This window comes from Giraffa tippelskirchi, chromosome 1 (assembly GCF_054371585.1).
Source record: "Giraffa tippelskirchi isolate mGirTip1 chromosome 1, T2T-mGirTip1v1.2.pri, whole genome shotgun sequence".
In the NCBI taxonomy this organism is placed as follows: Eukaryota; Metazoa; Chordata; class Mammalia; order Artiodactyla; family Giraffidae; genus Giraffa; species Giraffa tippelskirchi.
Genome location: NC_137275.1, coordinates 197,877,678 through 197,893,519, shown reverse-complemented (window position 1 = coordinate 197,893,519; position 15,842 = coordinate 197,877,678). Strand labels below are relative to the sequence as shown.

At 40.3% G+C, this 15,842-nt stretch overlaps 1 protein-coding gene and 1 pseudogene across 18 annotated transcripts in view; one reads left to right on the top strand and one right to left on the bottom strand.

Annotated features, from left to right (window-relative positions):
* Positions 1 to 15,842, top strand: part of FANCC (FA complementation group C) — a 303,173-nt gene that overhangs the window by 257,686 nt on the left and 29,645 nt on the right. For 15 of the 18 annotated variants that reach the window (XM_081522609.1, XM_081522735.1, XM_081522620.1 and 12 more), the window contains 2 exons: positions 13,368 to 13,423; positions 14,775 to 14,874. In XM_081522609.1, the coding sequence (XP_081378735.1) occupies positions 13,368 to 13,423; positions 14,775 to 14,874 (156 nt within the window). The remainder of the gene's footprint in view (positions 1 to 13,367; positions 13,424 to 14,774; positions 14,875 to 15,842) is intronic. The other 3 variants (XM_081522765.1, XM_081522786.1, XM_081522775.1) reach the window with 1 other exon arrangement.
* On the bottom strand, positions 4,565 to 4,658 carry LOC145521753 (U6 spliceosomal RNA; annotated as a pseudogene).

The following is a 15,842-nucleotide window of genomic DNA, read 5'->3' as shown; positions in this document are numbered from 1 at the left end:
AAAGCATCTGACAGTAATGCAGGAGACATGGGTTCAATCCCTGGGTTGAGAAGATCCCCTGGAGAAGGGAATGGCAACCCACTCCAGTATTCTTGCTTGGAGAATTCCATGGACAGAGGAGCCCGGCAGGCTACAGTCCATGGGGTTGCAAGACTCTGACAGGACTGAGCACACACAGCACACACCCAATGAACAATGTGCTGTGCTTAGTCGCTCAGTCGTGTCTGATTCTTTGCAACCCCATGGACTGTAGCCTGCCAGGCTCCTCTGTCCATGGCGATTCTCTAAGCAAAAATGCTGGACTGGGTTGCAGTGCCCTCATCCAGGAGATTTTCCCAACCCAGGGATTGAACCCAGATCTCCCGCATTACAGGTGGATTCCTTTTTTTTTTTTTTGATTTATTTATTTTAGTTGGAGGCTAATTACTTTACAATATTGTAGTGGTTTTTGCCATATATTGATATGAATCAGCCATGGGTTTACATGTGTTCCCCATCCTGAACCCCCCTCCCACTTCCCTCCCCATCCCATCCCTCTGGGTCATCCCAGTGCACCAGCCCTGAGCACTTGTCTCATGCATCAAATCTGGACTGGCGTTCTGTTTCACATATGTTAATATACATGTTTCAATGCTATTCTCTCAGATCGTCCCACCCTCACCTTCTCCCACAGAGTCCAAAAGACTGTTCTATGCATCTGTGTCTCTTTTTCTGTCTCGCATATAGGGTTATCGTTACCATCTTTCTAAATTCCATATATATGCGTTAGTATACTGTATTGGTGTTTTTCTTTCTGGCTTCACTCTGTATAATGGGCTCCAGTTTCATCCACCTCATTAGAACTGATTCAAATGTATTCTTTTTTAATGGCTGAGTAATATTCCATTGTGTATATGTACCACAGCTTCCTTATCCATTCGTCTGCTGATGGACATCTAGGTTGCTTCCATGTCCTGGCTATTATAAACAGTGCTGCGATGAATATTGGGGTACCCGTGTCTCTTTCAATTCTGGTTTCCTCAGTGTGTATGCTCAGCAGTGGGATTGCTGGGTCAAACAGCAGTTCTATTTCCAGTTTTTTAAGGAATCTCCACACTATTCTCCATAGTGGCTGTACTAGTTTGCATTCCCACCAACAGTGTAAAAGGGTTCCCTTTTCTCCATACCCTCTCTAGCATTTATTGCTTGTAGACTTTTGGGTAGCAGCCATTCTGACTGGCGTGAAATGGTACCTCATTGTGGTTTTGATTTGCATTTCTCTAATAATGAGTGATGTTGAGCTTCTTTTCATGTGTTTGTTAGCCATCTGTATGTCTTCTTTGGAGAAATGTCTGTTTAGTTCTTTGGCCCATTTTTTGATTGGGTAGTTTATTTTTCTGGAATTGAGCTGCAGGAGTTGCTTGTATATTTTTGAGATTAGTTGTTTGTCCGTTGCTTCATTTGCTATTATTTTCTCCCATTCTGAAGGCTGTCTTTTCACCTTGCTTATAGTTTCCTTTGCTGTGCAAAAGCTTTTTAGTTTAATTAGGTCCATTTGTTTATTTTTGCTTTTATTTCCAATATTCTGGGAGGTGGGTCATAGAGGATCCTGCTGTGATTTATGTCGGAGAGTGTTTTGCCTATGTTTTCACCTAGGAGTTTTATAGTTTCTAGTTTAGATTTCATTTAGATCTTTTAGATCTAAACATTTAGATCTTCAATCCATTTTGAGTTTATCTTTGGGTATGGTGTTAGAAAGTGTTCTAGTTTCATTCTTTTACAAGTGTTTGACCAGTTTTCCCAGCATCACTTGTTAAAGAGATTGTCTTTTCTCCATTGTATATTCTTGCCTCCTTTGTCAAAGATAAGGTGTCCATAGGTACATGGATTTATCTCTGGGCTTTCTATTTTGTTCCATTGATCTATATTTCTGTCTTTGTGCCAGTACCATACTGTCTTGATGACTGTGGCTTTGTAGTAGAGCCTGAAGTCAAGCAGGTTGATTCCTCCAGTTCCATTCTTCTCTCTCAAGATTGCTTTGGCTAATAGAGGTTGTTTGTATTTCCATACAAATTGTGAAATTATTTGTTCTAGTTCTGTGAAAAATAATGTTGGTAGCTTGATAGGCATTGCATTGAATCTATAGATTGCTTTGGGTAGTATACTCATTTTCACTATATTGATTCTTCCGACTCATGAACATGTTATATTTTTCCATCTATTTGTGTCCTCGTTGATTTCTTTCACCAGTGTTTTATAGATAGGTCTTTTGTTTCTTTAAGTAGACATATTCCTAAGTATTTTATTCTTTTTGTTGCCATGGTGAATGGTATTGTTTCCTTAATTTCTCTTTCCATTTTCTCATTGTTAGTGTATAGGAATGCAAGGGATTTCTGTGTGTTAATTTTATATCCTGCAACTTTACTATATTCATTAATTAGCTCTAGTAATTTTCTGGTAGAGTCTTTAGGGTTTTCTATGTAGAGGATCATGTCATCTGCAAACAGTGAGAGTTTTACTTCTTCTTTTCCAATCTGGATTTCTTTTATTTCTTTTTCTGCTGTGATTGCTGTGGCTAAAACTTCCAAAACCATGTTGAATAGTAGTGGTGAGAGTGGGCACCCTTGCCTTGTTCCTGACATTAGAGGAAATGCTTTCAATTTTTCACCATTGAGGATAATGTTTGCTGTGGGTTTGTCATATATAGTTTTTATTATGTTGAGGTATGTTCCTTCTATTCCTGCTTTCTGGAGGGTTTTTATCATAAATGGATGTTGAATTTTGTCAAAGGCTTTTTCTGCATCTATTGAGATAATCATATCTTTCAATTTTTTTTTATCTTTCAATTTGTTAATGTGGTGTATTACATTGATTGATTTGGGGATATTAAAGAATCCTTGCATTCCTGGGATAAATGATCTTTTTAATATGTTATTGGATTCTGTTTGCTAGAATTTTGTTAAGGATTTTTGCATCTATGTTCATCAGTGATACTGGCCTGTAGTTTTCTTTTTTTGTGGCATCTTTGTCTGGTTTTGGTATTAGGGTGATGGTGGCCTTATAGAATGAGTTTGGAAGTTTACCTTCTTCTGCAATTTTCTGGAAGAGTTTGAGTAAGATAGGTGTTAGCTCTTCTCTAAATTTTTGGTAGAATTCAGCTGTGAAGCCATCTGGTCCTGGGCTTTTGTTTGCTGGAAGATTTCTGATTACAGTTTCGATTTCCATGCTTGTGATGAGTCTGCTAAGATCTTCTGTTTCTTCCTGGTTCAGTTTTAGAAAGTTATACTTTTCTAAGAATTTGTCCGTTTCTTCCAAGTTGTCCATTTTATTGGCATATAGCTATTGGTAGTAGTCTCTTATGATACTTTGTATTTGTGTGTAGTCTGTTGTGATCTCTCCATTTTCATTTCTAATTTTGTTGATTTGATTCTTCTCCCTTTGTTTCTTGATGAGTCTGGCTAATGGTTTGTCAATTTTATTTATCTTCTCAAAAAACCAGCTTTTAGTTTTGTTGATTTTTGCTACAGTCTCTTTTGTTTCTTTTGCATTTATTTCTGCCCTAATTTTTAAGATTTCTTTCCTTCTACTAACCCTGGGGTTCTTCATTTCTTCCTTCTCTAGTTGCTTTAGGTGTAGAGTTAGGTTATTAATTTGACTTTTTTCTTGTTTCTTGAGGTAAGCCTGTATTGCTATGAACCTTCCCCTTAGCACTGCTTTTACAGTGTCCCATAGGTTTTGGATTGTTGTGTTTTCATTTTCATTCATTTCTATACATATTTTGATTTCTTCTGTGATTTGTTGGTTATTCAGAAGCGTGTTGTTTAGCCTCCATATGTTGGAATTTTTAATAGTTTTTTTCCTGTAATTGAGATCTAATCTTACTGCATTGTGGTCAGAGAAGATGATTGGAATGATTTCAGTTTTTTTAATTTACCAAGGCTAGATTTATGGCCCAGAATGTGATCTATCCTGGAGAAGGTTCTGTGTACACTTTAGAAAAAGGTGAAATTGATTGTTTTGGGGTGAAATGTCCTGTAGATATCAATTAGGTCTAGCTGGTTCATTGTGTCATTTAAAGTATGTGTTTCCCATGTATATTATCATATGTGAAACAGAACACCATTCCAGGCTCAATGCATGAGACAAATGCTCAGGACTGGGGCAATGGGATAACTCAGAGGGATGGGATGGGGAGGGAGGAGGGAGGGGGTTCAGGATGGGGAACACATGTAAACCCATGGCTGATTCATGTCAATGTATGGCAAAAACCACTACAATATTGTAAAGTAATTAGCCCCCAACTAAAATAAATAAATTTATTAAAAAAATAAATAAATAAAGTTTGTGTTTCCTTGTTAATTTTTTGTTTAGTTGATCTATCCATAGGTGTGAGTGGGGTATTAAAGTCTCCCACTATTATTGTGTTATTGTTAATTTCCCCTTTCATACTTGTTAGCATTTGCCTTACATATTGTGGTGCTCCTATGTTGGGTGCATGTATATTTATAATTGTTATATCTTCTTCTTGGGTTGATCCTTTGATCATTATGTAGTGTCCTTCTTTGTCTCTTTTCACAGCCTTTATTTTAAAGTCTATTTTATCTGAAATGAGTATTGCAACCATGCTAATCTTCTCTGTATTGTTCCAATTTTAGTATATGTGCTGCCGAAGCGAGCACTGCAGGTGGATTCTTTACCAGCTGAGCCACCATGGAAGCCCCTGTGAACAATAGGAGGAATCAATTAACAAAGAAAATCATTCAAAAAATAAACTTCTAATCCTTCCTTGGAGGAAAAATCAAATACTTAAAAGATACAAAATGACACCCCCAGAAAAATGGTTAAAACAGCAAAGTAACTACTAAGAATTCTGTCAGTTATTTTGGTGTCAGGCTGCCATCCTCGAACCCCCACCTCTGTGCAGGGGCTGCCCAGTCTCCCCTCTACTCAGAACTTCTCAGGCCTGGGCCATGCCGTGCTCAGTGGACCAAATGGGCCCCATTGCCTAATCCAGTGTCAGGGGCCCAGGCTGGCAGGCAGTCCTCAGAACCTGACCAATCAGATGTTTTCCCTCTGTGGGAGGCAGCTCTGGAATTTATGTGCATTTTTGTAAGTCTGAGTAAAGACCCATGCACTCTGAATAAACAATTAAAACTCTCTGGGAGGTGTCATGCTTCCAGGCCTCCATCTTACAGGAACCTCGTGGGCTCCAACAGGCTTTCTTACTCGCTTTTGTCACCGAGGGGAGATATGGTGCAGAGCTTTGTTTCCTCTTGTACAGTTGGAGAAAGTTAGTTCAAGAGAGATGGTGAACAGTCAGATCTTAAGTTGGTGGCCAGGAAACTGGGCTGAAGAGTGTTCCCCTGCCTGCTGAGCTGAGCCTTCTGTTGGGGGCAGGGTGTGTCTGTCTCTGCATCCTGCGCACTGAGGTTGGCTGCGTTTACACAACCTCCACCTAGATAGACACCTTCTGTTTGGTTAATCCAGTTAGAACTTGCCGTTTTCTCTCTCTTTCAAATTAGAGACTGTGTGAGAGAATCATAATTGAATCTGCTGCCTTCTTCCTATATCCCAGCTCTCTTTTTGGGTCCTGATCAGTCCCTACCAGGTCATGAGTGTGACTGTGGCCCTGCTTACCTTCTCCCTGTCTCCCAGGCTCCTCTTTGCCTTCCCATCTTGGGGCCTCCAAGGGGACCATGGATAGGGTCACAGTGGCCAGCAGCCATGCTGCGTTCATCTGTAAGTTAACTGGCACAAATCGAACCCTACTGATTTAGACGTTTACAATGTTTGATAGAAAAAAAAAGAAAAGAAAATAGATATAAAGATTGAAAGAGCCCAAAGAGAAAGGGTTACTTTTAGGGAAATTCTGCTTGAACTCATCTTTCAAAACAGTTGCATTAAAAAAAAAAAAAAGTTGCATATTAAGGTGAGAAATAAGAATATACCTTATATAAAAATAATTACAATATTCAAAATAAACAAAGACTTTTAGAAGTCCTTGCAGCCCATTCAAAACATTACCTTTATTGTCAGGTAAATCTATTTCTAACTGCAAGATACATGCTATAATTTTATTTTCTCTGGTCCTTTTTCAGTGGCAAAATATAGTAACTGAGCTATTTCCTTGCTTTCAAGGTCCTTATTAAATTTTCTTTAAGTCTTCTCTCGATGGAAAAATTCCAGTCTCATCACCCTAAGTTGATTTGACTCTGCAACCTTGTGATTCTTCTCTAAATCTTCTTTGTGCCCTTTTTACCTGTGGCCCTCAGGCCTGAGCCTGTCAGTAAACCCAGGATGAGAGAGAGAGAGAGAGAGAAAGCAGGCATTCTGGTTAAACATTGCACTGTATAATCTTCAGTCTCCAGTTTATGGTTTAAAATCATTTCCCCCCAAACAGTTTTGAAGTCAGTTGATTTACAAAAGCATTTATCAGGATCATGTGTGTAGAGATTCAGAGCTTCCATTATGGTTAAAGGGGGATTTCAGAGGGTGCTATTGTGTTTAATTTATTGTGGCATTGGCAGGATGTAACCCCTCTGTTGCCTTACGGTTCAGGGAGGTAATTACAATATAGAGCTGCAAGTCCTTGATTGGCGTGGGCTGCTCTCCTCAGGATCCTGGGCCCACAGTGCCACATAACCAAGCAGGCTAGAATAAGCCTGGGACGTGACCGAGTGATTGGAAGGGTAACCTGAAGAACATGCTTCCTGATTGCATCATCTGCTTCACTTATCAGAGCACGGTATCTCGGGGCCGTGACGGGACCCTGCGGAAGTATCAGAAAGATCTGGAAGACTCAGATAGGACAGGACTGCTGTGCTTTCCTCTAGAAGTAACTTGATGCCTATTACATTAGAGTCGGATTCTGAGAGTAATTAAAGTGTGATGGTCTAGTAACTTGTATTTTATATGGAGCACTGTTAATTATGTTTCCATCTCTTGGGACTATCCAGAATTAGCCCTAGAAGTTCTATAGTTACCAAGATGTTGCAAAAACAAAAGATAAACGTGTTGTACAGGTTATACAAAGTGAAATGATCTCTCCAAATGTTCTGTGGCCTCTCAGGGCCTCGAGGCTGGGTATTTTCCATTAAGACTATGAATAATAAGGTGCTGACCTAATAGTCACCTAAATTCTAAGTACGTGTGTATGTTTTTTGACTTCTAAAATAAAAGTAAGTTTTCAAAACCTGTTTCCTTTTGAGGCTTGCTGTTTGACTCTCTTAGGCTGGACCTCCCCCAAGTCCATGGCCACCTGCCACATTTGATGCTCCTAAATAAATTGAGGTCTTAGCCTCAGTTTGTCATCTACTGAGCAGACTGACACTTTGCAAAAGCAGATGGTCTTGTGTTTCCCTTGACAGAACAGGCAATGGAAGACCATAATCCATAGCTTCAGACCTGACCTTAAAAACTCATGTCACCAAAAGCAGTGAAAGCCTCTTGCTAATTATGCAGCTTTCTTGGCACTGTTTAGTTTCCCAAGGCTGGCCCTGAATCAGAAGGATGTTATGTTTTCCAGTTACAATTCTGTTTGCAGAGCCCAGAAAGCTATTGTTTATATTCTACATTTGAATGAAAAGTGCTGGCTGGGTGGCACTGTGCTTGGCTGCCCTGCTGCATGCCCGGGCTAGGATATACCCTGGTTCCCATGCCCTCCCATTCGATCCTTCGTTGGCTGGCCTCACATGCCGCCTGCCCCTATAGCTGGGTCCAGAGATTTGCCCATGAAAGAGTGCAGGGGGAGGGGAAGGAAGGGGGAATGGTTTTGTTTATTCAGATTTTAAATCAGGAAACACTCTTGGTGTTTCTCTTCATAGCTCCACCAAAATTAGTTCTTTATCTTGTCAAGTGTACCTCAATAAAGATAGGTTAAAAAGTAGTTCTTGATCTAATAAGAGCTTAAGAATAACAAACCTGCAGATAACTCAGTGTCCTCCTTGACCTCCCTCATATGAGATAAGATGCATTCTTGTTTCCATTCTCCAGATAGTAATCATAGCCACTTCAAAAAGAAAAAGAGACTCATTTTACGCTGAACTCCAAACACAGTTCCCCTTTAATAAAAGATAAACTGAAGAATTAACTCTACATCCTGGGTGATGTCAGTTTTCTCTGCTTGAATAACTTCTTACTAATGTTCTAGGGTTTTTTCTTTTCCTGCTTTCTCATTAGCAGTCTTTTAAACATTTCTTGATTGGTTTTTTTTTTTGAGCTCTTTAATGTGATGCATGTAATTTAACAAAAGCTAAAGTAGGTAATTTAGCAGTGATCCAATAGAGAAGTGTGGAGGTGGTTTATGCTTGTGGCTAAAAGGTAAAAAGAAACATCTCAGACAATAATTGCACTTTCCAGCATCGACCTCAGGGGGGCACCAGATCATCCAGCACTGTGAAGAAAAGAGACCTGGATGGCAAGTTGTGTTTTCACTGTTGGGATGCAGGCCTTGGCAGCCAGTCAGAGGTGAAGAGAGAGAAACAAACAGAAAAAACAAAACAGGGCAGTAGTTGACCTAGAAGGTCACTGCCACTCAGAGGCTGAGCCAAGAAGCAGCAGGGGCCTGAGGAGCCGTCTTCCCACCCAGGCTACACAAGCCAAGGGGAGACAGGGCGCTGGGCCAGGCGAGAGGAGGAACTTGAGGTTTGGGGGTCTTTGCTTGGCTTCCAGAGCTGGCATCCCTGTGTCTTAACGCTCTCAGGCAGCGCGGGTAAATTTAAAACACAAAAGTACATTTGGTACTTGTTAAGTTTTTTCTTTTTTTTTCCTTAAGCCCAGAAATGACAGATTTATCACTAATTAAACAATAATTTCATTATAGAGTACTGAAAAAAATTGCTGGTAGTATAAACAACATCTGGTAAAGATTAAAAAGAAAGAATAAGTTTTCCAAGCTCAAATCTGATGAAAGAAACACAAATGTTTTGAAACAAAATAGATCTTAAAATGCAAAAGGGATATTTACAGTCTTAAGTTTGGTATTTTGAAAGTAGAAAAGAAGAAAATGGCATAATAAAAAATACATGTTTATAAAGGTGCCTTATTTTATATGACAGATATGAAGATATTTTTATATAGGTAGTTTTTTTTTAGACCAAATTGTTTTTTAACTCAAAAGAGTCTATTGAAATGAAACTTACAAAGAATGTTTTTTTTTAAGAGGAGTGTTATTTTTTGATGAATAGTCACCTTTTAATTTACATACATTGATTAACACAAGGGCTCCTGCCTGTCAAGGGTTTGGATGAGTCAGATACACAGTGGGATATGTTGTTGGCCATAAATATAGACCATGAAAGAGAATCTACCCCAGGCTTACTGAACTTCAGTTTATCTCTCACCTGAAACTTCTCTATTTTTTAGGAAAAATATGTGTAAAAGGTGATAAATGAAGAAGGCCTGAGAATTTTGTTTCCATTTCTTCACTGCCTTTTTGTTTTTTACAAGAAGAATTCACTTTTCTCAGTGAATTACCTCAAATCATAGTTTAATTTCCCTTTCTGGCTTGTATTCTCTCTCTCCCCTCTCCCCATAGTCTTTCCATCTCACACAGATTCAGAAAATGATAGGAAAAAAGGAAGGATTTCTTCCTGAGAATTTTCAGGCGGCTAGTAATAATCGTTGATGAACTGGGATGAAAATAACAGGTTAGGCACCAAGGAGGGCTTCTCCGGTAGCTCAGCAGTAAAGAATTCACCTGCAATGCAGGAGCCGCAGGAGACATGGGTTCAGTCCCTGGGTCAGGAAGATCCCCTGGAGAAGGGCATGGCAACTTTACTCCAGTATTCTTGCCTGCAGAATCCCATGGACAGAGAGGAGCCTGGGGCTGCGGTCCATAGGGTCACAAAGAGTTGGGTCACAACTGAAGTGACTTAGCACGCATGCATAGACACCAAGGCCAGAGAGTGAGCGTGAATGTTATTTGTGCAGTTCATGGCACAGAGTGACAAGCCGGCCTCTCCCTCACCTCTGCCTACAAAGCAGCTAGAAAATGCAGCTGCTGCACACTTCTCTGTGTTGCTTAGTCTTCCCTGTTTTTTTTTTTCTTCTGAGGGATGAGAATGGGCTTTCCTTCTGGGCAGAGAAGAGACAAGCAGTGCAGTCCTGGGTAGCTGTAGAAGAGGGAAGGGAATGTGCCCCCCAGAGCAAACTGGCCCGTAGAAAAGGAAACCAGAGTCCAGAGCTTTCCCTCTTCTTCTGTTCATCCTCTGACATTCAGTGAGAGAACTGGGGGTGAAGGGCACAACCGCTGTTATTGATGGCCTCCTGGTAATGAAGTTTCCCTAGACTTGAAATAATCTGTACATGGAGATTGTTAGACCAGATGGAGAAGAGAAGAGCTTGAGAAGGAACAGATTTTGGTAGGATGGGGAAAAACAGACAAACAGATGGAACCCAAGAAAGGTTTTCTTTTCTGTCCTCTTTCTAATAGGAAAGATGATTGCTTGGTTTGTGGGGTTTCAGAGCTAGGACCCAGAAGTTTGAGTTGCAGAGTGACCTGTTGTGTTACTTTGGGGGCCCATTTTACAAATAAAACAGGACACAGAGGGGTTAAATGTTTGCCTCTTCCCTCACATGGATGTGTAAAGATTTGCGGGGGGGCAGGAGGGTGTAATTTATGGCTTCCAAAGAAGCGTAAATTAAGACTTTAATTCTATTTAGAGGATTCCCTTGATAAGAAAAGCGGCTTAAGTTTGCTTTTGTGATTTGGTGTCCTTGGGACACATGCCTGGCCTGTGAGTACTCTGGGCTTCATGAGGGGACTCACTGACCCTGAAATTATGTGCTGAGAAAGTGTGAAGAGTCTCATTTTTAAAACCATCAGTAAAGGCTGCAGATGAGAAAGAGCTGTTCACAATTCTGGAGTGGCAAGGGAGACTGGTTTTTAAATCAAAATCTCTGCCATTGGTGTTTCAGTAGGGTTCCCCTCTCTCCCAGCATCTTATCTGTTTTGAAAGCTAAAACAGCTTGTAGAAGCAGGTTAAGGGCAACCGTGGTCTGACCTGTTTGGACAGAAGGAAATCTAAGAGGAGAGTGGACCAGCATGGAGAAAACAGGCAGATTCCACACAGTCTATTTAAAACATTTGATTGAGCTGTTTCACTAGAAAACACTGCATGAAAGAAGAGCATGTCCAAGTTCTGGTCCTCTTTTCAACAGAGTTAGAACTTTCTTGCTTTCCCACTTGCTTTTCAAGGTAGCCCTGTTCCATGCATTGATCATCCTTTTCTCTGCCATTGAGAGATCTCTGTCATCAGTATAGATTGATTTTCTACTAGCATCAGATTTATAGAGTGGTTCTGGAGTAGTTAGCCCATTAAGAACAAAGGGAATGGTTCTCTTTTACCATTTTCAATTTTAGGCTTATTTTCTATCCGTGCATTTTTAGCCTCTATGTGTCACATGACCGTGTTGTTTGGTTCTTAAACACTCTTATTCAAGAGCCATATTGTCTATATATAAAACTTGGAAAACTGTTCTGGCAAAGTTGATGAGTCACATTTCTTCAAGGTAGGCAGTTTGCTTTTCTCTTCTTGTTTGATATTTTCCATTATGAATACATAGAAACTTCCGTGATATTTTCTGGGCACATATCCAGTGACTTTTTTAATAACTGTTAGTATTTACAGTGAGGCCGAGAAGCAGGGAGATAACTGACTTGTCTGAGATCAAAGTCAAAAGATACTCTGCCTCTCTTCTGTTGAACCATCAATCAGCCAAATTACTTTCTTGAGTATGGAATGAATTTAATCTATGAAAATTTTTAGTTGGTTTCTTTTAGATAAAAATGGACAACAACGAAAGATTAGGGAGTATAGATTACTCTATTTAGAAAGCAGAGATTTGCATCCTACAAATCCTAAATCTCTTCAAATAAAAGGAGTTATCCCATCATTTTAACAAGTGGTAATGCTCTTTCCTGGAGCCCTCTGTGACAGCTGTAATGGCGGTGTGTGAACACTAGATGGCACACGTTCAATGTTATTGTACATCTAGAAATGCCAGCACAGAAGAGAGTGGGAGCTACTGGAGATAGGCACCATTCTTTAGCCTGGCCTAGAAAAATTTAGACAAGATATATATCCTTTTTTCTGTTTTTCTTGTTGAGGGGGTATGAAAAACTGTTCCCCAAAGCTCAATGTGACTCAAAGAAATTCCATATAAAGCCTAATTTACTAACCTGTAGATGCTACACACATGGCATTTTCCTCTGGCTTCATCTCATGATATGAGCTCCAGCCAGAATGATATAGGATCATGGAAATTTGCCGATGGTCCAGTGGTTAGGACTCTGCACTTCCACCACCAAGGGCCCAGGTTCAATCCCCGGTTGGTGAACTAAGATTCCACAAGCCATGCGGCCAAAAAAAAGAAAAACGCAAACAAAAAGATATGGAATCTGGGTTAGGCCCTCTGAAGCCCCAGGCCACAGTAAGTTAGCTTCTGCAGATTTAAATCATCAGAACTATCATAAAAATATTCATGGATTAAATTAGATGGCTTTCCTTATTCAAGATGATAGTATCTTTATTTTTTCCTTCATTGTAAATAATTTAAGCTGCTAAATTCATCATGCTCTAAGATGTAATATTATTTAGTCTGGCATGGTGATGATCACTGCTTTCCTTAATAATAATTTGAAATTACTGTGTACTCATTTCCTAATCAGCAGGAATGAAAAGATAACAGGTCTAGCTTCGACCTTGAAGCACTTTTAAGTCATGTGAGGAGATCAGACACATAGGGGACATTACGTAAAGCTAGCAACACAGGGCTTCCCTGGTGACTCAGATGGTAAACAATCCACCTGCAATTCAAGAGACCTGGGTTCGATCCCTGGGTTGGAAATTTCCATCCCTGGGTTGGAAAGTTCCCCTGGAGGAGGGCATGGCAACCCACTCCAGTATTCTTGCCTGGAGAATCCCCATGGACAGAGGAGCCTGGTGGGCCACAGTCCAAGGGGTCGCAAAGAGTCGGACACGACTGAGCAACTAAGCACAGCCCAGCCCAGCACACAGGTAGGCTGTGTGTCTTCATTATGGCCGCTGGTGGGTGGTATTTTCTAATTTCCCATGATACTTACTGACTTTTTTGTGTGTATCATGTGGGCTTATTGTTGAAAATGTGGAATTTACAGAGTATAAGTTGAATAAAGAAGAAGAAGAAGAAAGGTTGTCCATAATCCCCTTATCCCAAGAGAACTTCTGTTTGTATTTGTATGGAGGGCTTTTGCCATGAGCTAGTTGTTCTTTTTTTTCTAACTCAAAGGAATATGTCCACTTTCTAGACACCAGCAGTTGTGGACAACTCATTTCCCTGATAAGAGCGAGTCATTACTGATGAAATGCTTCTGATATTTTACTTTCTCATGGTCTTTTCCTTTACAGCCTGAAGCTGCTGCCTGCCACCCCGCCATATTCAGAGTTGTGGATGAAATATTCAGGTAAATATTGTGCTGTTTCTGCTCATAATTGGCCTAAATATGTTCAGCTTCCAAATATGAATAAAAAATTCTGTGGTAATCTCTGGCTGTACCATGAGGAAATTAGATTCTAATTCCATCCCATCCTGCTGAGCTTTTTGGTAAAACGCAAATGTCAATGTGTATTTAAAAGCCAATGCCTGAGAACTAAGATAACTATCTTTTTTTTTAACCTTTTAAAAATCTAATAGTAATGGTTGAAAATCAGAATTGAATTAGATTTTGCATCACGCATTATTCATGTAGAATTTTTCTCAATTAAAAATAAAGGGTAGTAGTGTTCTCCCTTCACCACATGAGGGCTGACCAATCTTTTTAAAGCTAAGGAACACCAAAAATAATAAATAAATAATGCCATTCTTAACAGAGCACTTCTGAAAGGCAAAATCAACTATGCATGTTATCTAACAGCACACTAATTTTTATTCTGCAAATACAAGAACTTCTTGGTAAATGCAGTGGATTTACAATGATGAAAGATGAGCCCACTGAACACCAAGTTTGGTTATGACTGACAGTTAGTGAGGGACCAGACCCCTCGCGGGGAACTTGCCCCCAGTGGACAGGTGGATGGCCAGCCTCTTTCCTGAGTGCTAGTGCAGCCAGGGCCAGGGTATCTACCCTCTTTATGCAGTCCCCCTCAAACTCAGCAAACAGAGGCCCCACAGCAGACAGAAGACATTGGGAAAAGGAATTTTTACAATAGCAAGTAATCCAGCACTTAAGTTGGTCTTGAAACATGAGCTTTAAGCTAAATGAGTGTAGAAATAAGTCAGAATGCTATTTTTAGTTTAAAGCTATTAAAGTTTCAGTTGATTTTTTTTTTTTGGTGTTGTTTAAACAAGCATAAAGAAAAATTAGTTGTATGAAAATGCATAGAAACCAAACCAGGAACATGCAGATTCTTCCACTCCTTTGCTGGCTGGATTTAACTGAGCCATTATAACCCTGGGGCACCCCTTTCTCCACTTTCAAAAGCAAAAGTTCTATGGATGTTCCATTTGTGGGCATACAGTGTGCAAATATTTGTAAAGAGCATCCCAGGCCCACGTGGAAGAGATATGAAGTGCTTAATAATTTAAAAACCAAGAAAGGGAGCTCTGCACATTGAAATTTTAAAGGAAGTCTTTAGAAAAGGGAGTGACAGATTTCTCCTGCTTTCACGCAAGAACTGAAATCTGATGAGCTGACATTGCTGCTGAAGCTTATGGCACAAAAAGAATGTTTCCGTGTTTCCCTTTTACATATTTTGGTTCACATATTTTCCAGATTAATCACTGAATGTGTTGTGATCTGGCCTTGCATTGTTCAGGTCCGCACTCCTGGAAACCGATGGAGCCCCAGAAATACTAGCCGGCATTCAGGTGTTTACACGATGCTTTGTAGAAGCTCTGGAAAAAGAAAACAAGCAGGTTTGCTATATTGCAGATATTATTCATTCCCCCAAGGTTAAGAGTATTTGATTAATCACCAGAAGAGAGCACTTTATTTTCAGTGATTTTGATAGGCTGTTTTGTTCATGGAGAAAGTTTCCAAACAAATACACCAGCAAAGGCAAAATCATTTTGTGTGTGTACTCAGTCGTGTCCAACTCTCTGGAACCCCATGGGCTGTAGCCTGCCAGGTTCCTGTGTCCGTGGGATTTCCCAGGCAAGAATACTGGAGTGGGTTGCCATTTCTTCCTGCAGGAAAAATCATTTTAATTGAAAGTAAATCAAGATGGTTCCTATCTGTCCCATGTCCTGGTACCCAGAAGCATTTATCTATTGCTATGCAGAGAACTCTACCATATGATCAGGTGCCACCCCAGAGGGTGAACTTTCTGGGCCTTGTTTTGTACGCTGTTTGTTGAGTAGTACTCTGCCCCTCCCAGGCCAGAGAGAGATGTTCTAGAGTCTCTGTGGCATGTGCTAAGAAGGAAATGGCACTTACTACAAAGCAATATTGAACATTCTTAATTATTAGTTTCCATTCATATCAGAGGCCTAAATGTGAGTTGGATTCCAGGAGAGAGAGGAGGTAGTGAGTGTGACACTCTTCAGTTATAATTTGAATAATTATAGAGGAGGAGCTAGGAATGGCCATGACCAAAACGTGCAAGTTGGACTCAGTCAGTAAGCAAGAAGACTTGCATTGAGAGGGTGGTTGGCAGAGGCAGCTGACCAATCAGGGTGACCTGTGAAACTGGAACCTTTTCTACCAGAGTTTTCACCTTTGGGCATTTTAATTGGCCTGCACTTCTAATGGCCACAGACCTGATGTCTGTGTGGTATTTTGCCCGTTGAAGTGCCTGAATCCACTGCAGTTTCTTGTGAGGTCATGGTCCCTTGGGATGCTTTCTGCAGTTTGCCTTAGGAGAGCAGTGCTGTGAGGCCTGCTC